Here is a 26,552-nt window from a genome sequence, read left to right as displayed (position 1 = left end):
TAATCAAGAGCTTGCTCTACTTTGGGAGGAAGTTATGTGTATCTTTTAATTAAGAAAATTTACTCAGTAATGAAATTGTTTTAAGTATATTAAGTTATGAAATTAGGAAACTTGAGTATGCAATCAGTTCTTTTTTTTTATGCTGATGGAAGTGAAGTAGATAGCAGATTTATTTTGGATCTTGAAAAGGATTATGATTTGGGAGGCATATTTCTCTCCTTGGTTTAGGCTTTTTTAGAGCAAAAAATAAGAATGTCATTAGTTTCACACCAAGAGAACTTTAACCTTTAAATATTTCCAGCTGACTTGGTATGTTTACCTATCCCTTCCTCCAGCTGCAGTAATTCAGGTACCACAAACTATAGCTAAGAGTCAATATATAAGGGCACAGAGGTCCTAAGGAGAATGTTAGAATTATCCTGTTTCTTTTTTAGTAGCTGTGGGTTAGAATCTAAATAAGATCATTGGTAATCCAGGACCAAAATGTAAAGCCCCTTGTATAAGCAAGGTCTTCAGGCTTTTCTCACATCTTTCTTATTACCTTCATTTAAAACAAAGAAATATATATATGTGTGTGTGTATAATATATATTTTAACACACATGCATAATATATATATATTTACACATGTATGTTAAATAGCCAATTCCTCACTTTTTCTAAGGCTTTATAAATTTATGTAACTGAAATTTAATATTATAAATACAGTGTTTTATACAACAAATTATTTGCTTTTTTTCTAAATCATATTCTAAATGAGTTTGGGAGGAACATATTGTTTTACGAAGTCTGTTTTAATTAAAACATAATGAATACTAGACATTTAATGATTTTTCTTTCTCACTGAGGATTTCTGATAATTCTGATTCAGTTGCAGTGGGACATATCCCTGAAATTCACATAGAAATATCGGTAGAAAAAATGAGTACACATACCACTGTTTAGCGTGGTGGTAGCAGATTGGTTATTTCCATGACAGGGAAGAGGAGACGTTTCACATGGTTTAGCTTCATCTGCAGTCAGTTCTATTTTTGGTAATGTAAAGACTTGGAATCTGAGAGTTGTCCAAAAAATAAGTGCAATAGCTCTTTACAGGATTCTAAAATTCCTCAGGTATGAGATAGTTGGAGAAATTTTCTAAATAATGTGTTCAAGCCTAGGACTGAGATGAAACCTAAGATGTTGTGAGTGTTTGTGCATATTTTCACTATTTTAATATTGAGTAGCCTCAGCTAAGAAGCATAAACTGGTTATGATGTCATTAATTTTCTCAATAGATCATGAATTATATTACACATTATTATTTCATCATAATTCATAATTTGACTTTAAATTTGATTAAAACAGTTTCATTTGCTTTATAAATGTTTGACCCTCTACAGCTATGAATGAAATTCCCCAAAGCAAATTTATACTGGATTAATGCCATTAGACCAGGCCTAAGGATAAGCAGGAAGCCCAGCTCCTAAGACATGCTGTGAAGTGTTTTGGGGCTTATTGACCATTTCCATGCTTAATACAACTAGTAAGACTTCAGGGAATTCATTCTTCTATAGCCTGTTCTTGATAGCTCCTTTTATAATTCCTGTTATCTGATTTTCCATAGTTGACTTCCATCTCTTTGAAACCCTGTTTTCCTTAAGGCCTATATAAGTTTTAGAAGACCTACACAACAAAATTCTAAATGTTGGTTCCACCTGTACCCTCATCCTAAACTAATATATAGGTCAGGTAAGCTATATGTAATCTATATATATACAGATTATATATACAGAAACACACACAGAGGTAAGCTATGTATAAACTAGTATACAGGTCAGGTAAATCTGCCAGGCTTTGAGGTAACTGGACGTCATGGACAGGTTTAAGTCTGCAGCAGATTATATAACTAAAGACAGTAGAATGGCAGGGATGCCAATGAAGTTACTTTATATAAAAGACTAATATTTATTGACTTATTTCTTGAAGTGTAAACGATTAAGAGTTTTCAAGTTTGATTTTCCTCCTTTTTATTATAGGGGAACTACTGCTGTATCCTTACCTTGTAGGCACACTTTATATTAAAGCCTTATTAGTATAAATTTTTTTTTAAATTTTGTAAAATCTCTATAATAGAATGTATTTAATGAGATGAAATGTTTTCCTTTGATCTTTAAGTTTTATACCTTTGGAGAAACTACATTTCTGACAACTTTTAATATATATTTTGATTTGAAATTTTTCAATATCAAATTTTTCCCAGGCCTAAAAAAATCCATGAACATAAATTAAGATCTTGATTTTGACAGTCGTTTTTGGTTTACTGTTAATTCCAGAGTGGAAATACTCATTGTATACTCAGATTTGGGGGGAGGAGTTATTTAAAAACAAGTTGCAAATTTTATCAAGCTGGTACTTTCTTATGAAAAATGCTGTATTTTTTTATCCATGAGGAACTATGTAAACTGCTAATAACATAGGTTGAAATGCTTTCTGCTTTATAGTTTTACAATATTTAACACATGTACTATTCTTTGATGATACTAATAATAATTTGTATCTAAATCCCTCTTACTCCAGATGTAGAGACATAAGCGCTTAGTTAGCTGTTATAAATTGTACCAAAAAGATTGGAAGCATTATTAGCTATGGTATATCATTAATTATTTCTTCAGTTAAGCAAGTTTGAACATGGATTTATTTCTTTACATTCTATCTAAACTCTACAGGCTTCAGAGAATGAATTTAATGTTGTTATATATTTTCATTCTTCTGTGTCTTCCATTTACTTTTTCCATGCAGGGCTTGGTATAAAGTGATTTAGATATGAATTACTAGTTGGACAGTATATGCTATATCACTCTTTTATAATAAGTAGAAAAACAAGGATTTAATTCAAGTTATTTCCATTCATTGGGAATATTATTTGGGATGCTATTTAACCATAAAGTGTTACATATTCCTATCCTGATTAGATGAAACAAATACTTATTCATGAATTTTAACATGAATGAGAATAAATTGTATTTTTCCTGTTAATTTCACAGTTTTTATACAGTTCAGATGATACACATATGAGTGCTTTGTAAATATTAAAACACCATGCCGATGTTATGTGATGACATTGTGGTAGCTCTTAAGGCAAAGTAGCACTAATTTCCAGATGCCCACAAAGCTTTTGTATATGTGGGCTTATTTTTAGTTCTGACATTTTACAATTTGTCCTTTGTTTACATGCAGCAAGGAGTTATGGGCGAAGACGAGGTAATTCATTTCTGTTTGCTATGGTATAACTCTTTCTAATTGGGTTTTACTGATCAATGTTGTAATTAATTATCCCAGATTTATTATGCAACGTCTGGAAACTCACAGAAAAAATTGTATTTTGATTTGAGCACTTACTTGTCAAAGTGTCAAAGTTTTGAATCCTAAATATCTTAACCTTTAAAGTACATTTTCATACTAATATGGTTATTTAATAAACTTTTCCATTTTAAGCTGTCCAGATTTTAACTGTTTTTAAAGTTATTTGTGTATCTTTTAAAATAAACCTGCTGTTTTTAGTTTTTTTAAGAGATTTGTTTAATAAATACTAGTGAAGGTGACATGCTGTCTCAATCTGTAACTGATTGTCTTATCTATGGTATGTAATTTACAACTCTAGTTTATTAGTTTGACCCAGTTGAAAATGACAAATACCAAACAGATTACTGTTAACACTAATATATAGAAATCATGTTGCTAATATTTCTCTGTGTCTTCTAAGAATATAATAGTTTCTCTCTCCCTGTCTCTAACACCATACACACACACACATTCTTTCTCTCTCCCACAAAAGTCTTCCCCTCTGGGTTCTTGTTATCTTAAGGAAAAGGCCAGGACTATATGATACTGTACTATTCAGCTTCCTAGGAAAGCAGCTGACATTTTCCGTGGCTTAAACTTTGCTTTTCTTTTTCATGTGCAGAAATTGATGGGGAGAAAGGTAGATGTGATGATGGGATAAGAAGAAGCAAAAGTAACTTTACACTAGATTGTCCTCTAAGTGACCAACAATCATACTATTTATGTAGTTGTTGTAAGTGCCAAACTGAATGAAAGGATTTTCCTTGACCCCTAAAATCTCCCTTGAGCCATGGAGGATAGACAGTGATAATAGTGCCTTTTGATAAATTTTATATATGTGTGCCAGTTCTTCAATTTCTTTTTACCTAGTCAGGAGTATGTTACTTTGAAAACAAACAAGCAAAACCATTTGTCACCATTGATGACAGAAACTAGTATTTTATATTTGTAAGTAGTATTTTGAGCTTTGTATTTCACATTGTCTGAATTTAACTTCATTTTCAGAATTTGGTTTCTTCAAATGCTTCACTGAATCTCTTGGTTCTTTATTTTTCTAAGAAATTAGAGGTTATAGAAACTCAAGACTTAGAAAACTGAAGCTGAATAACTTTCTAAAGATTGTTACTAGCCACTGAGAAGAGGGGAAGAATTGAGAATTTTGGTACCTATTTTCAGTTCTATGCACTATCTTATTTCACTATGCTATTTTAATATGGAGCTTTAATTCTCTTGAAAAAACCCATTTACCAATCTGTGATTTTTTAGGTATTTTTGAAACTATAGAGCAATTTAGGATTCTTTTCTTTTTATACACTTTTCATCTTTTAACCTTAGTGTGATTTATATTTAATCTGATTTGGTATACTCCAATGTAAATATCATGATCTAGGAATTTCTTAGGAACAAGGTATAAGAAAGTCATGTTGTTTATCTTCTTTTATCTCAGTTCAATAATTGTAGACTGTGACTATAATATCAAGAAAAAGCAAAAATTTCTGCTTTTAGATAGGAACTTGCTACTACTCATATATATCTCTGTCCTCTGGGAGCCATAAAGATTTCCTCTACTTCAGAACTGCCTCCCAGCATTGGAAGAAAGATCTCACATGGTTTTAAGGCTTTTGGTAGAAGCCTTCTATAGGACAGAAGTGACAGTTGTCACATTTATATGGCTTAGTTTGGGGGGGTAACACCTGAATTTTCCTCTCAAATTACATGGCATTAGTAATTTTTTTAGTTGATCCTCTGTGAATAGTAGGAGTCTGCTTTTACAATTTTGGATTTGATGGTCAGATGAAAATATCCCGTGATAAATCATAATATGAAAAAGAATATATATATATATAATATATATATTTTATATAACTGAGTCACTTTGCTGTACAGCAGAAATTAACATTGTAAATCAACTATACTTCAATAAAATTTTTTAAGAAGTTTACCCATTAGAAATAACTGTTGAGAGATTTTATTTGAGTTCGAAAGTAGTTTAACACAGTAAGTAATAAAACATTAAAAAAAAAAAAACCCACATACCAAAGGAATGACTCAGAAAGAACTAGAAGTAGCCTGGCTCTCTTCCTATTTTCTACTCATTTTTTCCTCTTCCTATGCTAGATGTTATATCAGTATCACATCAATAACCTTTTAACTACCAAGGACCCCTTTTATGGGTTTCATGTTTTAGATTTGGTCCATCAAAGGAAGTACATTTATTCGTTTATTTAGTCATTTTTCTTTTCTAAAAAGAAATCTCATACACATCAGATCTGTTGATGTGGGATGTGTCACACTGAGTTGATATAATTTTTGCCAAAAAATAAGACATTGTTCTTTACCAGTGCAGTGGTGGGTGGACAGTATTATTTTCTCAAGGCATTTTGACTTTATAATCTAGTTTAGGAAGAACTATTTTTTCTTCTTTTGTCACATTTGACTCACCTTTAAGCTCAGGCACAGAGTAGCTGTTTTCATTTAAAAGATTTCCCGCTTGACTGCAGTAAAACCAAATTACTACCAAAATGAATTTATATATTTTAATATCTTTAATAATGTCAACATAAGAACTTTAAATCAAACTGGGTACAGATATTAATATATGAAATATACCTTAGGAATAATCAAAATTTAATTATACTGAAAGTAATTAAGAAAAAGCAAAGGTTTCTTTCCCTGCTTTTCATTTGTGTCCTGCCCCAACTCCTATGTATTTCTGTACTGTGGAAGCCATAAAGAGTTCTACTTCAGTGCTGCCTGGGGGCCAGGATTAGAAAGGAGAAAGACTCTCACATCTATCTTTTGTGTTTATTGTCTGTTCAATGTTTATTCCATTCTGAGAGTGAACATGCTCGTCTGAGCTTGGAGTAGGGTAGGAGGTTGTGAAGGGAGCTGTGAAATGGAACTTAAACTCTATCTCTCAATCTAAAATATTTCTATTATTGCAATCTTCCCTTTAATAAAGGATTAAAGGGCTGCTCTACTCCAGAAGGAGTAAAAATATATAGAATATTTTTTAAAATAATAGAAATAAAGAACCTACAGTATTTTAGTTAGTGGTACTAAACACCACAAAGCAATCTTTTCTAGCAGACAAGCAAAGCTTTAGTTAGTAGATTTTAGTAGATTATATATGGAATGAGAAGATAGGAGAAATACTTTTTAAAGGGAATGAAAATATGGAGGTTTAATTAGGTTGGATTTATTCATACTGTGTATGTAGCCATTCATGTTCATGTGCTATAATGAATAAGGAATTATTAATAATACATTATACTTAAAATATTGCTTAAAAGTTGACCTGGGATTTTCTATGATTAGATTTAATTTGAACTCATTTGACTCTTTTAACAGTCTTGTGAAGTAGCCAGAGTAAGTGTATACCCCCTAATATCACCACTACCAAACCCTTTTATGATGACATAAAGGCTGAAAATTTTCATCTTTGATAAATACTTTTTTGACATTTTTTTATTGAATTATAATTTGCATACAATATTATACTAGTTTCAGATGTACAACATAGTAATTCAGTATTTGTGTGCATTACAAAATGATCACCATGATAAGTCTAGTAACAATCTGTCACCATACAAAGTTATTACAGTATTATTGACTTTATTCTCTATGCTGTACATTACATCTCTGTGACTTACTTGTTTTACAACTGGAAGTTTATACCTCTTAATCCCTTTTACCTATTTCTATTTCGTTTATTCCCCTACCTTTCTCCCCTCTGGAAACCTCCAGTTTATTCTCTGTATCTATGAATCTGGTTCTGTTTTGTTCTGTTTATTCATTTGTGTTGTTTTTTAGATTACACATATAAGTGAAGTCATACAGTATCTATCTTTGACTTACTTCATTTAACATAATACCTTCTAGGTCATCCATGTTATTGCAAATTGCAAGATTTGCAATTTTTTTTCGGCTGAGTAATATTCCATGGCATATATATATCACATCTTCTTTATCCATTCATCTATTGATGGACACTTAGGTTGCTTTCATATCTTGTCTATTGTAAATAATGCTGCAGTAAACATAGGGGTACATATATCTTTTTGAATTAGTGTTTTCATTTTCTTCAGATAATACCCAGAAGTATTATTGCTAGATTGTATGGCAGCTCTATTTTTAATTGTTTGAGGAAATCTCTATACTGTTTTCCATAGTGCCTGAATAAGTTTTTGTTCCCACCAACATTTTGTGAGTGTTGCCTTTTCTCCACATCCACGCCAGCACTTGTTGTTTCTTGTCTTTTTGATAACAGCCATTCTGACAGGTGTGAGTTGGTATCTCATTGGTTACCAACCAATGAGTGGTGAGTGGTTTTGATTTGCATTTCCCTGATGATTAGTGAGTGTTGTTGTGAGTGTTGCCTTTTCTCCACATCCACGCCAGCACTTGCTGTTTCTTGTCTTTTTGATAACAGCCATTCTGACAGGTGTGAGTTGGTATCTCATTGGTTACCAACCAATGAGTGGTGAGTGGTTTTGATTTGCATTTCCCTGATGATTAGTGAGTGTTGTTGTGAGTGTTGCCTTTTCTCCACATCCACGCCAGCACTTGTTGTTTCTTGTCTTTTTGATAACAGCCATTCTGACAGGTGTGAGTTGGTATCTCATTGGTTACCAACCAATGAGTGGTGAGTGGTTTTGATTTGCATTTCCCTGATGATTAGCGATGTCGAGTATATTTTTGTGTATCTGTGTATCTGTTGGCCATCTGTATGTCTTCTTTGGAAAAATGTCTATTCAAGTCCTCTGCTTATTGTTGTTGTTGTTGTTGATAATTGAGTTGAATGAGTTCTTTATATATTTTGGATATCAACCCCTTACTGAATATATCATTTACAAATACGTCACCCATTCAGTTGATTGCCTTTTCATTTTGTTGATGATTTCCTTCACTGTGCAAAGCTTTTTACAGTTTGATGTAGTCCCATTTGTTTATTTTTGCTTTTGTTATCCTTGCCTGAGGAGACATATTCAAAAAAAAAATATTGCTAAGACCAGTGTCAAAGAGCTTACTGCCTATGTTTTCTTCTAGGAGTTTTAGGTCTTACATTTAAGTCTTTAATCCATTTTGAGTTTATTTTTGTATATGGTGTGAGAAAGTAGTTCAGTTTCATTCTTTTGCATGTAGCTGTTCAGTTTTCCCAGCACCATTTATTGAAGGGACTATCTTTTCCCATTGTATATTCTTGCCTTCTTTGTCATATAGATTAATTGACCATATAAGCGAGGATTTATTTCTGGGCTCTGTTCTGTTCCATTGATCTATGTGTCTGTTTCTGTGTCAGTACCATACTGTTTTGATTACTCTAGCTTTTTAGTATAGCTTAAAATCAGGGAGCCTGATACCTCCAGCTTTGTTCTTCTTTCTCAAGATTGCTTTGGCTATTCAAGGTTTTGTTGTTTTTTTTTTTTTTTATGGTTCTATACAAATTTTAGGATTATTTGTTCTAGTTGTGTGAAAAATGCCGTTGGTATCTTAATAGAGATTGCATTGAATCTGTAGATTTCTTTGAGTAGTATGGAAATTTTAACAATATTAATTCTCCTATGAGCACAGTATATTTTTCCACTTATTTGTGTCATTTCAGTTTCTTTCATCAGTGCCTAATAGTTTTTAGAATATAGGTCTTTCACCTCCTTACTTAAGTTTATTTAGGTATTTTATTCTTTTTGATGTGATTGTAAGTGGGATCGTTTTCTTGCTTTCCCTTTTCTGATAGTTCATTATTAGTGTGTAGAAATGCAACAGATTTCTGTATGTTAATTATTTTGATTACTGTCAGAGAATGGACGAAATCTTCAAAGCATGAGCAAAAAAAAGCCAGGGTAATACTATAAGACAGGGTCAGCAAGCTATAACCCACAAGCCAAGGATTCTGGTTTTTTAAACAAAGTTTTATTACAACACAGTCATGCCCATTCAGTTACTTTTTGTCTGGTTGCTTTGGAGCTACAGTGATGACAGTTGAGTAGTTGCAACAGAGAAATGTATGGCCTACGAAGTCTAAAATATTTACTCTCTGGCCCTTTACAGAAAAAATTGCTAATCCCTCCTCCTCGAAGAGACTGACTTACCTACCCTACACCTATATCCAGACATACCAATTTTTAAAAGAAACAAAATTTTAGTGAACTTAATTTTAAAGTAAATATATTATGTCTAGACATTAATTTACAAAGACATACAGGGTACTAGGTTTTAATTGATTGTTTAAATTAAATATCTTATTCATTCTCTGTGATAAAAGGACAGACCTATTATTGGAGCAAAATACTTTTAAGTAATAAATGTACCTTATAGCTCCTGTCTCAGTTCTTTGGAGAAACATGTGTGATAGTGATTCTATCTGATTAAACAGATGGTGCCTGAGAGAGATCAGTCCTGGACCTACTTCTGTTGTTTTGATAGTTTTTTTAATCCTTGCATATGAAATAAAAATCACACTGGTGGGTTATTTAACCCAGTAGAGTGGCTGCTAGGATCTTGAGGATGGGAGGAATATTCATCCTTAATAATAATAGTTTGTTTTGTGTTTGTTTTTATTTTTAAAACAACAATCAGTAAATAAAAGTACAGATATACATTGATATCAAAGAACCATGCTTAGCTTTAAGCTATAAATTGAATAATTTTGTACAAATGTTTTCTTTTCCTGTCCTGGTAATTTTAGTTTTCTTTTTTATTCATGAACTTGATGAACTTTGCTGAGAAGTGTTTCGATTTTTTAAGTTTTCAAAGAGCCAACTTTTGCCTTTATTGACTTTTTTTTTACATTAGTTTGTTTTCTGTGTCATTGATTTTACTTTTTCCATTTCCTTGATGCTACTCTTTTTGTATTTAATTTATTCTTTTTCTACCTCTTTGTGGCAGAAACTAGGATTATTTATTTTAAGCATTTCTTATTTTCTAATATGCATTTAAAACTATAAAATTCCCTGTAAGTATGAAAATTTTCCTCTAAGTAAGTAGCTCTTGCTACATCCCACAGCTTTTATATTGTGATTTCATTATCAGTCAATTTCATTCTTTTGAGGTATAAAAACCTGAAAATATATCCTAGTTTCAGAGCAAAAAAGGAGAAAGGTAATTTAATTTTGGTTGAAAACTGTTGTAAATATTTTAGTCCAAATCACTTTATGATCAAACTCTACTTTTCTCAACACATATAATTTTACCTTTACTGCCAGTCATTTTCATGGATCATTCTTAGAAAGTATGTTTAAAGTACATGGAAGACATAATTATTAACTGGTTCTCCTTTTATTGTCATGTTGATTTGGGTTATAGGGAAGGATAATTGGAAAGGTAAAAAATAATATTTTTGTTGGTGATATATATTTAGTTAACTCCTCTTTTAAACGGGTATTTAACTCTATAACTTTTATGGCTTCTAGAAAGAAAGTGGTCATGATTTTCCAGCAATGAAGATTCTTGTTAGTATGGCCAGTATGTGACATATTCCTAGCCTTTCCATTACATCCTTCGTTCAGCTGAACTTTGGTTAATAGATTTTAGACATATAGATTATAGATTTTGATAGTTATTTTACTAACTTTAGTATTTATTATAATTAGAAATATAGAATAATTCATTAATATATAATGAATATTCTTACAATATTATAGTTAAGAAAAAATTTTAAGTCATTTTAGGTCAGTTGTGTGACATTGCTTATGTAGTGATTTTCTTTGTCACTGCGTTCAGTATTTCTACTTAAGTATTGCCATGTCTGAAATAAGTATAAAATTTGGATTTGCCATTTTAATCAAAAACTAGTTAATGTGCATGTTGTTTCTCTACCTCATCTTATTCCTTTTAAAATATACAATTATTTACTTAAAGTCCAACCATAGAAAGTTGAACCAGTTATTCATAATTAATATTACTTTTTTTTTTTAATATTTATTTATTTATTTATGGCTGTGTTGGGTCTTCGTTTCGGTGCGAGGGCTTTCTCTAGTTGTGGCAAGTGGGGACCACTCTTCATCGCAGTGCGCGGGCCTCTCACTATCGCGGCCTCTCTTGTTGTGGAGCACAGGCTCCAGACGCGCAGGCTCAGTAATTGTGGCTTACGGGCCCAGCTGCTCCGCGGCATGTGGGATCTTCCCAGACCAGGGCTCGAACCCGTGTCCCCTGCATTAGCAGGCAGATTCTCAACCACTGCACCACCAGGGAAGCCCCGTATAATTAACATTACTTTTGATGGCTCTTGATGAGGTTCATTTTAAGGAAAATAGTTTCATTTTGAAGAGCTTTCTTTCCTTTGATCACAAAGAATATTGACTTTTTTTCTCATTGGTCCTTATTCCTGACCAATGAAAAAGGTATTGGGAAAGCTAAATATCCAGAGTTACTCAGTGAACATGGGTATCTGCAGAATAATTTCTGTTTCCTATACCAAATATGATCTTTCTCCCTGTTTTTGGTCTTATAAAATTAAAATTCTTATTTCTAACATCTAGCTAGCTATAGTTCACAGACATGTAGCCCCTTCCTTCTCACCTCAACCCCAATTCTATTCAGGCCACAGAGTCTAGCATCAGGATTGCTGCAGAGGATTATACAGGCTGTGCCCGTACGAGGGTGGGCTCAGACGGGGACTGAAGTCCTAGAGGGGGTGCCTTTTTCTGTTTTGCATATGTGTAGAAGCCCTGTCTACCTTTTTATGTAATTGACACACATGCCGTAAATTAATTCAAGGTCTTATATGCAAGTATTACTTGGTGCTTTTGTCCTTACTTACTGTAGTCTGCAAGTGGTTTTTTATTGTCTTCTTATCTGTTTAGTCTGTGCCATTTCTTTCTGCCACCAATTTCTAAAAGGTTTCTCCTAAAACCTTTCTTCTAAAAGGTTACACATCCAGTCTAACCATCTCCATACATCAGATTCTTGCTGCTTTCCATAAGAAATTGAAGTGATTTAGTGTTTGTTTGTGATATAATTGTTGTCATATGACCATGCTTATTTCTAAGTCATTCCTCAGACAACTTCTCTCTTGAATCTAGGTAATTAAACCTTTAAACTCTCTGAATTTTCCTTAATTTTTTTATGCCTATGTCACCTTCAATTTTAAGCCTTTGAATCTGTTGTTGCTCTTTTTATGCCTGACTTTAATTTATCATTTTCTTAGATCTGAGATTCAAGTTATATTTGTTCTTATATTTTAGGTCGTTCTTCCCTCTTTCCAATAGATGATGGCTTGCTGGATGATGGTCATAATGATCAAGTTGGTGTTTTAAATTCACCCACATGTTACTCAGCTCATCAAAATGGAGAGCGAATAGAACGTTTCTCTCGAAAAGTTTTTGTTGGTGGTCTTCCTCCAGATATTGATGAAGGTAAAATGATGATTTGGCATATAAAAAAACAAACCTGAAATATAATGTGAATGGGGATATGGAGTTTTTTTTACCTCTAGAGATTTTCAGTTAAAATGGATATCCATCTCTGTTTAAATATTTTGTCACCTGTTGAAATATAAAGATAATTGAACAAATAACTTTTTTTAAGTTTGTTTCTTTACTTTATATCTTATGCATATTGTTATTGTGAGCATTTTTTGTAAATAAGATTTTCATCTAGTTCATATCCTACTTATGTTTTTAAATATAGAACATATTTGAATACATTAAACTTTTTGTTTTATGTATTTATTTAAAACTTTTTAAAACTTTTTGTATGACTATAACATGCATGCACGCGCACACGCATGCACGCACGCGTGCACACACACACACACAATGAATTAAAGGTAACCAACCACAAAACTTTACCTGTAATGCATGACAGTTAAAAATTCAATTTCTTTAAGGATAAATGTGCTTTTAGAAACACGTAAGAAAAGAGGCTATAAAACCCAAGCGAGTAATGGAAACAGTACATAAACAGGAAATTTAGGTTATGCAAAGACTAATAAGCATATGTAAAAATTATCATATGTAATAATAACAAAAGAAAAATAATTCAAGATTAAAAATACTGAAACTAATATTTGCAAAGCTGTGGGAAATCTGCCACTCTCATTCACAACTTACTAATAGAGAATATATTGCTACATTTTGGGAATTTTTTCAGTTGTGATTCAAACATCGACAAACTTATTCTATGTATTAATCAGTATAATAAAGTTTCCATGTGATAAAATAACCTAGAACATGTCATTGGATGTGACCTGTATGTCTTTCAGTGAAACTACCTGGCACGTATCAGACCCTAGTATATTTTAGAAATATTATGGCTTTACATGTCTTGTTTCAGCAGCCCTTTTTTTCCTACAATATTTTACTTTATCAAGCAGTAATGGATCTCTTATGGATCTTTAACTTGATATAATGTTGGCATGTTTTTCAAGCCAGTGATATTTATGATTTGGTATACTATAAATCCATTAGTGTCCATACATTAGTATATAAAATTTTAGAAGTCACACTGAATTGATTATTCTAGCCAATGTGCTACTTAAAAACTATTTGATTAAAATAGCTATTAAGATTTATGTATCATTTTAGTGAGGATATTAGACATGTTTCTAGTATTTATATTCTAGTTTATCTTAGGCTATTTGGTACTTTAAATTTTTAAATCTTTAAAATAACATAAAATATAGGAGTTTTTTAGAATGAATCATTAAAACTGATTCCTAATGCATATTATTGTACTTTTTTAAGATGAAATAACTGCTAGCTTCAGAAGATTTGGGCCTTTGGTAGTAGACTGGCCTCATAAAGCAGAAAGCAAGTCCTATTTTCCACCAAAAGGTAAGAGATTTTTTTGTTAATATTTGCTAGGGAATAAGTTATATGAGAGCTAATTTTCTCTGCCTAAAGTATCATTCTAAGTAACTTGGGTACCGACATATAATAAAGTGTCTCTGATCAGTGAAATTAAGAAATGTGTGAAGTGAGAATCAAATATAAACCTATGACTATTTTAAGTATTGCAAGATATACATAAGTGTTCCAGATAATAGCAGATAACAAGAGAGCAGTATATACTCTGTTGGTGAATTCAGATAGAGAAGAAAATGAATGGTCAGAAAAAAACTCAACTACATAAAGAGATAAAATGTGCAGAGGATGCCTAGTTGTGTTAGTTACATATTGCCAGGATACTACTGTGACTGGTCACCAGAGTACAAGAATCACAAATTGAGCGCACATTCATTTGAGCAAAGCAGTGCCACAGTCAGTGGGGACAGGAAGGATCACCTCACCCGCCCAGAGTGAGGAGGGGAGGCAAGGGGAGAGAACTGAGCATGAATCCAGTCAGTCAGATTGCTAATGGCACATTCTCTGAAGTGAATAAAAGAAAGGGGGAGGTTGAAAGACTAAGACTTTACTTTGAATATTATTGAAATGTAATTTTAGAAATGAAAAAACACACTATTATTCTTATGGCTGAGTGGATTTTCAAGCCTGGAAAAAAGACACCAGTAGATCTATTGAATAATCTGATTTTGGCTCCAGGAAAGGAAACTAACTGTTAAGAGTTATTGGCATACAAAAACTAGCTAAGGGATTCTGGTGATAAATTATATGGGCCATCTCTACTTTTTGTCATTGAGAATTATAGAACTTCCATTAGTGGTTTATGTAGTTCCTTAGAGAAATGGAATAATGCGGTAATTTTTTTTTTTAATACCTTTAGATCTTATACTTACAGAATCCTTTGAACCAGAGATTCTAGATCCCAGGCTTCCATGAGAGTCTAGTTAGAGCTATGGACCTGTCTCCATATACTCTAAATTTTCACATGATTTTGGAGTGTACTGGACGTGGAGGTCCTGAATCCTTGGTGTAGAGAGAAAATTAGCTCCGTATTGATGTAGATGTTCATTTCTTAGCTTAGTTTTAATCTGTTGTTCAGTGTTATGATCTTGTCCTTTTATACAGTTTATTTTACTGAGTGTTCAATAAAAATGCCTGTTGGTTTCTAATGTTCCTGCCTAAATTACCATCATCCCTTGTCTGGACTATTTCAGGTGTATGACTAGTCTGTCCACATTTCTGGCTATCTCCAGTTTTTCTCCCACAGCATAGCTAGAGTAATATCTGTGAAAACAATCTGATGGTGCTACTCCTTGCTTCCAGCTTAAAACCCATCAGTGGTTTCTCTTATTGTTAGGATAAAGGCAAAAATGCATTCTCCCTGCCCGCCCTCCCCATCCCGTTCCTTCTCCCAGTATTGCTTCTTGTTCCTTTCTGGCTCTGCAAACTGGCCTTGCTCTCTCCTGCCTCAGGAATTTTGTTTGTTGTTCTCTTGACCTGAAGGCTTCCCCTGCCTCTTCATATGTATATCTCCTACTTTTCTCAGCTTAAATATCAGTTGCTGGTGGGAAACTGTTAAGGACCCACCTAATGAGGTCAAATCCTCCTATTGTAGGCCCTTCTAGAACTGTGCCCTTTCATAGCACTCCCCACAGTTGCAATATTACAGTTTTACAATTTTATAAATATGCTTTTATTTTATTAATGTCAGATTCTTCCATTAATCTCTCAGACTGTGTCTCTACTCATCTTTGTATTCTCAGTAATTCATGGATTGATAGTTGCCTAATAAACGATATATACAACTATAAATACTGTAGGATAGTTTATCCTTTGACCTGAAGTAGGTGGGGGAAAGCTTCATTGAGAAATTTTGAACTAAATCTAAAAGATACTGTACAATTTAGATAGATTAAAAAGTTGTTCAATAGAGTTCCAGGCAGGAGTTGAAATATAATTTTAGAAAGGTATTAGAATTAGTTTTTGTCGAGACAGATACACATTTTCTGCATGGGCAGAAATGTAAGAAAGGTAGGTTGGCACTAATTTCATGAAACAGAATAGTTGCTGTCTTTGTTGCTGTTGCATTGTTATTGTGGTTTTTGTGGTAGTTGTTAGTTTATTTTCTCAAACTGAAAACAAGAAAAAAACAACAAAAAATATTAGCAGTGGCAAATCATACTATTTTGGTACAATTATAGTTAATTGTACTCATTGCCAAAGACCAATGTTCCTAAACCTTGTGCTTTCAAGCATTTTTGTCATTGCTGTAATTCATCATTTTCCATGGTTTGGAAAACACTGGTGTAGAAGCATCCAGTTGACAAAGCTACCTTGTAATTAAGGTAATGATTTGAGACATTGGATACTGAGCCACACTTATACATACCTGTCCTTTGCAGTGAATAAGATTCACCCTATGTAAACATTAGCTTGTGCTAATAAATTCTAAAGAACTATTAGATGGTATTTTTGGTACAGGTATTTTAATATTTAGTGGCTTGCCTTAGCTAGATCATAATTTACCTGCCATGTTGCTTAATTAATTTTTGTGATACATTTCTTCCATAATAATCACAAAAAATTTTAAGCAGTATTAAAATATTAACATCAGAAATTAACATCATAAAAACATAACATTAAAAATATTGACTTTAAAATACTATTTTAGTAAATCGGTCTTATATCCCCTCAATTATTACAAAACAATTACAGCTCTCAAAACCTTAGCTTGGGAACTTGCCTAGTGGTCCAGTGGTTAAGACTCGGCGCTTCCAATGCAGCGGGCATGGGTTTGATCCCTGGTTGGGGAACTAAGATCCCACATGCCATGTGGTGTAGCCAAAAAATAAAAAAATAAATTTAAAAATAAAAAAAAATTAAAAAACCTTAGCTTGTATCAAAATTAAAGCCTTCACATAAAGAAAACCAGTCTTTTTTTTTTTTCAAGCCTATTTAAATTGTTTCTAGCAATTAAAAAGTTCTAAGATGTGGTTTTAATCTTGCATAATCATACCTTTGGAAGTTTCTATTTGTGTAGGTTGGCTTTATGACTTATTTATGCAATCAGGTATTGTAATTTTATTAAAATGAAGTACTTTTTCTGTGTGTCACATCAGACCTTTGTGGCACTAAAAGCCATTGTTGGCAATAAGCTGTGTTTTTTGAATTCCTAGTAAAAGATGACCTCTTACTTCCCATTGTTTAATGGCACAGACGTGGTTGGCCTGATTGAAGACATCTTCACATTGGGACTAGATTTCAGTGCTCTAGGTTTTGTGCATAGATATCTTGTCAAGGAAAAGGGGTATTGTTAGGTCATTTGTAGTCATCTGCTGCTGGGAATAATCACATAACAGTAAACTTGTAATGTAAATTTCGATGCCTTCTTTTTATAATGAACTCTATTCTGCCTGCTAGATACATCATATTTGATTAAAAATAGACAATTGCTTGTCACAAGGAAAGAAGGAGGGGCATATTTTCAAAAGGTACAGGACTCTAAGCAGGAACTTGGATCCAAAGTGCAAACATAGTCTCCAGGCTGTTTGAAAAAAAGTGTTCTGCTGCTCATCCACCTTGAGACGGACTTGTGGACACAGAGGGGGAAGGGAAGGCTGGGATGAATTGAGAGAGTAGCACTGGCATACATGCACTACTGTGTGTAAAATAGCTAGCTAGTGGGAAGTTGCTTTATAGCACAGGGAGATCAGCTCGGTGCTTTGTGACCACCTAGAGGGGTGGAATAGGGAGGATGGGAGGGAGGCTCAAGAGGGAGAGGATATATGTATACGTATAGCTGACTCACTTTGTTGTACAGCAGAAACTAACACAACATTGTAAAGCGATTATAATCCAATAAAGATGTAAAAAATAAAATAAAATAAAAGTCTGACCCATCTTGAAGGAACCTGTTTCTTTTTTTAAATGAATTTATTTATTTATTTATTTTTGGCTGCGTTGGGTCTTTGTTGTTGGGTCTTCGTTGCTGCGCGCGGGCTGTCTCTGGTTGTGGTGAGTGAGGGCTTCTCTTCATTGTGGTGCACAGGCTTCTCATTGCAGTAGCTTCTCTTGTTTCGGAGCTCAGACTCTAGGCTCACGGGCTTCAGTGGTTGCAGCACATGGGCTCAGTAGTTGTGGCTCGCAGGCTCTAGAGCACAGGCTCAGTAGTTGTGGCACATGGGCTTAGTTGCTCCACGGCATGTGGGATCTTCCTGGACCAGGGCTCGAACCCATGTTCCCTGCATTGGCAGGCGGATTCTTAACCACTGCGCCACCAGGGAAGTCTGGAACCTGTTTCATTCCAACCTCCCTAAGGGAGTTTTCTTAGTATCATTTGGAAGTTGTCAGGATGATTGTGGAATTTTCCCTCTACTTATGGAAATTCCTGGGCCTTTCCACATGTGCTCTTTCCACCTGTCCAAAAGTACGCTCTAGAACTTGTCTTACCCTGAGGGCATTTGAAGGAAACTTCAGCTCCTGCGATGCTCAACTGGTTAATCCTGCCACATTCTTTAAGAAGACAGTATCATGGGAGACCTTAGAGCTGATCTAGGTTTGAAATTAATCAGCCAACTACTTGCTTATGTGACTGACTTTGGGCAAGTAATTTAACCACCTGACACCTCAGGGTTTTTTCTGTAAATTGAGAATAATGTTTCATAGACTTGTGAGAATCAAATGAAATAATTCACGTAAAGCTCTTATCACAGTATCGGATAGGAAGTGCTCTATATAAAGTAGCTAGTTATTTTACTGAGTATCTCTTTTTGTGTGTATTCCATAGGATATTATGTTCTCCTAGAGAAAGTATAATGATTGTAGTCCTATTTTATAGTTATTTTTCATCTTTTTCAAAGGCATGTATTTTCTAAACCATACTGAAATTTGGGGTGAAATCACTTACCTTGACATATTGCCTCATTCTTATGGTTATTACAGGCTATGCATTCCTTCTCTTTCAAGAAGAGAGCTCAGTTCAGGCACTAATTGATGCTTGTATTGAAGAAGATGGAAAACTCTATCTGTGTGTTTCCAGCCCCACTATCAAGGACAAACCTGTAAGTAAATGCTACTCAAACTTTAAGTTACAAATGCAAGCTTTCCAAAAACTGTTTTGAAATGACTGTTAGTGAAAAAATAAATAAATAAACTACCATGTTGAGTTCAATTTTTTAAAATTCATATAATTTACTGTATCTGGATAAAATATTAAGTTTGTTTCCAAACCCATGTATCCAAAATTTTGAACAGTACAGTGGCACAAAACTCATCAGCTATTAAAGGAGTGAGACCTAATACAGTAATGTCATTTTCTTCATAGGTTCAGATCCGTCCTTGGAATTTAAGTGATAGTGATTTTGTGATGGATGGATCTCAGCCTTTGGATCCTCGAAAAACAATTTTTGTTGGAGGTGTTCCTAGGCCATTAAGGGCTGGTAAGTAGAATGTTAACAAATTTTGTTTTTTTAAAAAAATCATTTAAATATGAGTTGATTCAGTACGCATTTGGTACTATTGTGTACATGTCACCACTGGGTGGGTGAAGGGCAGATTCTCCTGCTCCAATAGTTGCTTGCTACAGAATTTTGAGACAAATTCTGAGAATTGTTCTTAAGACCATTAAGGAACTGGAGAATTGGACACTCATCTATCAATATTGATAGCTAACTCCAAGCAGACTCTGTAAGAAGAATCCACTCAAATACTGCATTTATGACTTCTTAAATGTAACTCTCTAAGATAATGAGAATTTGGGGTCTTTTTATGGAGGTTGATTCTGATATCTGAAGAAGAAATACGGGATTTTTTTTAAAGGCGCTTTAGATAAGTGAATGATAAACTTCTGTTCATCAATAATCAGGAACCAGAGATCTACCAGAAGAGGTCATATAGGAACATAATTATAGACGTAAATGCCCGCCATACAAGCAAGTTTTATGATACTGTGTACCCTTGTGAAGTGTGTTAGCGCCTTCCATCACTGCAAACATCCTCTTCCAGTATGGGAGGTGCATGTTAAAGAACTATTCACACATGTAAATACTTACAGACATAGCTACTACAAAGAAAGACTAAGGGGAACAGAAGAGCATACAGCAAGGAAATGTGATGTAGTCTGATATTTTAAAGATACTTGTATTTGAGCTGACATATAAAGATTGAACAGAAGGAGCAGGGTTAGGTGGTAGGAGGTTGTGAAGAGTGTTTCAGACAAAGGGAACAGCATATTCCAAGATCTTCAGTGGAGGGAAGCAGAGTGCATCGGAGAGACTGAGGGAAGTCCAGAGTCACTGCCTAGGGTATAAGGAATGAGGTGAGAGATACAAGAAGACATTGAAAAAGTAAATAGGAGTCAGATCATACAAGTCTAATAGCTAACTTGTTATTTATCCTCAGAGCAACGGGAAACCAATGAAGAGTTTTTAAGTAAAAGAGAGACATGATCATATTTTCATTTTTAAGAGACCAGTTTAGTTAATGACTTGTGGAGAGGGGAGTCAAGTTGAGAGTAGTTATAGGTAGACCAATTTAGGAGCCTATTATTGCAGTCCAGGAGACAAATAGTGGTGGCTTGGGTTAGTGGTAGTGGTGGTGGTGGAAGAGCCAAGTGAACAGATGTCACAGATATTTATAAGATAAATGCAAAGGCTGAATCTCAGTTTTCAGTCTTAAGCTACTAGGTAGACACTGGTACCGCTAACTGGGAAGATAAAGAACACTGGAGAAAGAGCAGGTTGGAAGAAGATTGTGGTATTGGTTTTGAAAGCTTGTTTGTGCCACCATTCAGAGTTCCCAAGGAGAAATTTCAGTTAAGCCATTTGTATCTGCTATATTTTTAAGAGAATCAATCTTGCTGCTGTTTTGAAAATAAACTGGGGGCAGGGGAGGAGGCAGGGGGCAGAAACAAGGAGATAAGGCTATTGCCATGATCTAGATGAAAAAGAATGATACCTTGGAACAGGATGTTAGTGATGGAGGCAAAGAGATTGGATTCTAGATATGTCTTGGAAATCAAGTTCACAGGATTGCATATACAGTGGGGAAAAAAGAAAATAGAAAGGATGAAGCCAAGGGTCTTGAGTTGGCAACTTCATCTTTTCCGTTGCTCACTGAGTCAGCAAAAACTCACTCGAGCAGGTTTAATTGGATGTTGGAAGATCAAGAGTGCCATTTAGAACATACTGAGTGATGCAGTGTCTGTTAAATATCAGTATGACTTGTCCAGTAGACAGCTGAGTTGTCCAGTTCTTCTGTGGTGAGAGCAGGTGGGCTCTCGTATACAAGAGAAAGGATTAGATTTAGGACACAGCATTATCCTATTGACTTTCACTTAAAAAAAAAAAAAAGTACTTAAAAATGGTTGATTTACTGTGTTCTCTCCCATTTGATGTGAACTTCTTTTCCTTTTCAAGTGGAGCTTGCTATGATCATGGACCGGCTGTATGGTGGCGTTTGTTATGCAGGAATTGATACAGATCCTGAGCTAAAATATCCAAAAGGTGCTGGTCGAGTTGCTTTCTCCAATCAGCAGAGCTATATTGCTGCCATTAGTGCTCGGTTTGTTCAGCTTCAGCACGGTGATATTGATAAACGTGTAAGTTGCATATTGGGAAATCATTTAAGTCCTATCATGAGGTGCTGATCCAAAGCTTACTACCCTACAGAGTTAATAATGTAATTCAAAAACCGAGTGTTTATTTTTCTATATTCCTTGAGCTCTTAAAGAGTATTATATCAAAATATCCCTGAAACGTAAAATTCTTGAGCAGACTTTAAATTTTAGGTATAATACACAAAATATAAATATAATTTTAAAGGCATTTCAAAAATTTTTATCAGCCAATAAGGTCTTAATATCCTTTTACCTGTAGAGGCAGAGCTTGTTTTAAGAACTTGTACTCTGGAGTCAGACTACCTGGGATCCCATTTCCACCATTTGCTCTGTAACCCTGGGCAAATGAACCCTCTTTATGCCTCTTATTCCTCACTTACAAAGTGGGAAACAATAATAGTATCTCTTTCACAGTTATTTTGAGGAGTAAGTGAATTCACATATGTAGAAGCACTTAGAACAGAGCTTGGCACTAAGTGTTATTTAAGTGTTACTTATTTTTGATTTATAAAATCTAAAATAAAAACACATTTTGTATATTTTCCTAAATATATGCAGAAATACATATGTAAATAAACTAAATATATAAGATGATTGTCCTAAACTTTAAAACATTTACTCTTTAGTAACATTGCTTAGGTCATCACAATAAGAACTTTTAGGAGGTGTTATGGCTGATAACTGTGAAAGCTACCCTATTGAATAATTTCTAATACTGATTACCATCTGAAATAAGAGAAGGGAGTGAACAAAACTCAATTGTTACTTTACAAATCTATCTCATGCTAAAATCTGTGAATAGTTCCTGAATAACCATGTTTACATTTGTAGTACAGATGAGATATACTAAAAATATGAGGTAAATTAACTTTTTTATACCCATTATAGTAGATATAACTTGAGTGAGTTCTTATTTTACCGGTGTAACAGTTTCTTGAAGCTTCTTCTCTGAGGCTGTACTGTTTTGGGGGCAGGGGAGCTGGTTAACTAATACCCATAGACCATAGACTCTAGAAGTAGTCCCCAAAATTTAATTATCAAATCATACCATTTAGAAAAGAAGTACAGCATAAGTTCAGTTCACATTTGCAAAGTGGCATTTTTGTTTGCATTGTTACTTAAAATGTTACCCCCCAATAAAGAAAAAAATTTAAGTATCTAAGAAAAGGGGCTCTGCTTTTACTCAGACATGCTATGAAATTTTGTTTAACTGATTTGAACCTTAGAGTTCCTCTCATCCAGTAGTTTTCAACCTCCACTGCACGTTAAAGTTACCTGAGAACTTAGGGAAACCTTGACATCTGGGTCCCACCCCCAGAGATTCTGCTGTAGTTGGTCTGGGATGCAACATGGGCAGCAGTAGTTTGTAAGGCCCCCAGGGTGATTCTGATGTCCAGCCATGCTTTAGACCGCGGTCCCCAACCTTTTTGACACCAGGAACCGGTTTCATGGAAGACAGTTTTTCCACGGACGGGCATGGGGGGGTGGGGGGGATGCTTTAGGCGGCAGTGTGAGCGATGGAGGGGATGGTTCAGGTGGTAATGCGAGCTGGAGAGCAGCAGGTGAAGCTTCGCTCGCTCTTGCTCGCTTGCTTGCTCGCCCACCTGCCCGCCGCTCACCTCCTGCTGTGCAGCCTGGTTCCTAACAGGCCACGGACTGGTACTGGGCCACGTACCGGGGTTTGGGGACCTCTGCTTTAGACCACTGATCTAGTCTAACCCCCTACTTTTGCAGAGAGGTGATAGGGTCACAGAGGAAGTTATTTACATATTATATAATTATAGTTGTTTAATATGCAGAAGCAGAGGGAAAAGATTATTGCAGTGTCATGCTTCATACCTCTTTATTTCCAAAATGATAGTGGAGAACCAATTATTTGGGGCAAAGTATTGATTCTTAAAGAGAAACCCCGATACAAAGCAAGTGAGTTGAGAAACACTTGCCTTCTTAAAAAGGCATTGAACTACCTGAGAGAAAAGTTTATTTTTTTAAGATATGTGCTACTAAGGTATGTTTTGAACTTTATTTGAAAGAATTTGAGCCTTAAATATTTTACTAGTCGTTAGTTTTGCTTATACAAAAAAATCAAACCCTTTCATCTCTCTAATATTTAGTTATTAAACCATAAAAACAGATTAAATTTAAATTTATAGCTGATAATCCAAAGATACACAGGATACTTATTTGGAGGGAATTAAAATTGTTTATTCAACTCACCTTTTAGGCTCATGAACACTTTGAAGTTTACTTTCATCTCCCTGATAGCCATGAAGAACAATCACCACAAATGTGTAAATCATTTTAAATTTTAAATGTTATTCCATGAGTAGTATAATTCACTGTGACTTCTGGTAGTTACTGAAGTGAATTGTGATATACTTCAAGTTGGCTAATTAATTATTAATCATTTTATTAATTATGAATCCAGGTGATTGTGTATCACAGATAGCTCCTCTGAAGTGAAAAAGGGAAAATAATGGAAAATAAGAGTAGTGAAGAATCAATGAAACTCCCTTTCACACATTCAAGAGCTGTTAGAGATTATTATTAATTGCAAATAGGTTTTGACTGTATTCTAAAATCATAAGTTTGAAATCCAGTTTCTCATCTTTGAAGTTTTGCTTTTGAGTTAAGTAGATTAGCTTCATAAAATAATATCTAGAATTTAAAAATATGCAAAAGATACAATTTAGGACAATAAAATGTCCAATATATATAAAATATGTTTATCCTAACCCTAACCATGAAATACAAATGCAAACAAAAATGTAATTTCATTACCCTCCTATCAAATGTTTGTTTTACAGTTCTTTTCATCAATCAACTAGGTTGTTTCTAGATTGCTGTTATTGTTCTTGTTCAAAATAATGCTGAAGAAAAATACCCTTATATATTCATTTTTTGCACACATGCAAGTATTTCAGTAGAATACATTCAAAATAGAAGTTGTTGGGTCATTATTTTTTACCTTGGGCAAACCAAGCCCTTTAAACGTTCAATTTTCTCTCCTCTCCTGAGGAAAGGCAGAAATCTTAGGCTGCCTGGCACTATTCAGTCAGACAAAAGCAGTAACCTTTCATTCATAAAGTTATTACAAGCCAGAAAGCAAGGCTGTTGCAGCTAATAGTAGCTAATGCTAATATACAGAGTATTTACCATGTGCCACACCATCTTCTGTGCTTTTACTTGCATAATCTAATCCTTACAGCTCTATAAAGGAGGTTCTATTGCCTTTCTCATCTCACAGATACAGAAACTGAGGTTAAAAAGTTTAGTATTCAGAGCTGACCTAAGTCTGAGGTCTTCTACTGAGTCAGGCTTTCACAGTGGGACTTTGACTTCATATCTTATAAATTCACAGAAGTCTAGACATACCCTTAATAAGATTATCCACAGTTCTGGTTTGTCTGTACCAGTTATTTACAAGCAGGGTATTGCTCTCACCTGTAGTAGAGACGCGTTGCTATGATCAGTGGCTGGTGGGTTATGCCATCTCACAAGTGGTACTGGAATGAGAAAACAAAGGTGTAAATACTATTTGTCTTCCATACCCTTCTGTTTTTCACTCACAGTCACCCCCATCTCTGAAAATATTAACACACAGGTGTTTTAAAGATGTTACTTTAAGAAAGATGAGGGTGGAATGTTTTGCGAATCAATTAGGATTCTATAGTTTTTTTAAATTATTTTTTGTCTTTGGAAAAGAGAGTTATTTAAATACTATTCAGTTTATAGTTCTCAGAAGAAAACATATCAAAATACAATAAAATTACCAAACTAAGAGCTCATTTAATCACATGGTCAATTATGAACATGAAAGATAAAAAAAGATTAGTGCAAGAACAAAATGATTTAATTTTTTTTAACCTACTATATGGTGAAGCTATTACCCAGGGAAGATGCCTGCTATCTCAGCATTGAATGTTGGTCCTTTTCTCTAGAACATTGTATGAACCTTTTAAAGCATTGCTAAAGTGACTTTTGAAGCAGACTTAATGAGATATGTTTTCTCTCTTTTTCTAGGTGGAGGTAAAGCCATATGTGCTAGATGACCAGATGTGTGATGAATGCCAGGGCGCACGCTGTGGTGGAAAATTTGCTCCCTTTTTTTGTGCCAATGTCACTTGCCTGCAGTATTACTGTGAGTTTTGTTGGGCAAATATCCACTCTCGTGCAGGACGTGAGTTCCATAAGCCATTGGTAAAGGAAGGTGCTGATCGCCCACGTCAGATCCACTTCCGCTGGAACTAAGAATAGCAAACCTGCCTCTGTTTAACAAGGAAAGAAAGGGTGCATGTGGCTTACTGTGTCTGAAGATACTGACATGCAGAAGAAATAAGTGCATTCTTCTGCTTTCACCCCAGCTATCAATACATGCATCTTTATCAGCAGCCAAAACACTACAAGCCTCTTGTTTTTCACCAAAACCCTACATCTCAGGCTTACTAATTTTTGTGATATTTTCATGTTAAAATAAAATGTTTTTTTGTATTTTCTCCAAGTTATTTTTATATGTAAAGTTAAAATTAGATATGAGAATGTTTTGCGTAGGGGCAAACAGTCTGCTGCTATATAGTGGGTGAAGCGTGCACTTATTTCTAAACGTGGGTTTTTAACTTCAAGATCTGCCCCAGTAATTTACCAAAGGTAGCAAAATAATAGTGAAGATGGAATATGTCTGCTACAAATGCTTATTTTTATTGTTGCTATTTTCAGTGTATACATAAACTAAAAATTAGGGTTGATTTTTTTGCTCTCCATTTTGACTTGCAAGAAATAATACCTCAAGATAATCTGATTTATTAGCTATTTTTAAACATTTTTAATCAC

The 26,552-nt window shown here is 34.3% G+C and overlaps 1 protein-coding gene across 7 annotated transcripts in view; it reads left to right on the top strand.

The window, feature by feature from the left end:
- The window catches only part of CPEB2 (cytoplasmic polyadenylation element binding protein 2), a 62,572-nt gene that overhangs the window by 34,440 nt on the left and 1,580 nt on the right, over window positions 1-26,552 (top strand). For 4 of the 7 annotated variants that reach the window (XM_068543217.1, XM_068543214.1, XM_068543216.1 and 1 more), the window contains 7 exons: window positions 3,219-3,242; window positions 12,509-12,679; window positions 14,009-14,098; window positions 19,049-19,167; window positions 19,431-19,545; window positions 21,523-21,704; window positions 25,746-26,552. The exon at window positions 25,746-26,552 is cut by the window's right edge and continues 1,580 nt beyond it. In XM_068543217.1, the coding sequence (XP_068399318.1) occupies window positions 3,219-3,242; window positions 12,509-12,679; window positions 14,009-14,098; window positions 19,049-19,167; window positions 19,431-19,545; window positions 21,523-21,704; window positions 25,746-25,973 (929 nt within the window). In that variant the 3' untranslated portion in view covers window positions 25,974-26,552. The remainder of the gene's footprint in view (window positions 1-3,218; window positions 3,243-12,508; window positions 12,680-14,008; window positions 14,099-19,048; window positions 19,168-19,430; window positions 19,546-21,522; window positions 21,705-25,745) is intronic. The other 3 variants (XM_068543219.1, XM_068543215.1, XM_068543218.1) reach the window with 1 other exon arrangement.

Source organism: Eschrichtius robustus, chromosome 4 (assembly GCF_028021215.1).
Source record: "Eschrichtius robustus isolate mEscRob2 chromosome 4, mEscRob2.pri, whole genome shotgun sequence".
Classification (NCBI taxonomy): domain Eukaryota; kingdom Metazoa; phylum Chordata; class Mammalia; order Artiodactyla; family Eschrichtiidae; genus Eschrichtius; species Eschrichtius robustus.
The sequence above is the reverse complement of the archived record's forward strand: the minus strand, read 5'-3'. Positions and strand labels throughout refer to the sequence as shown.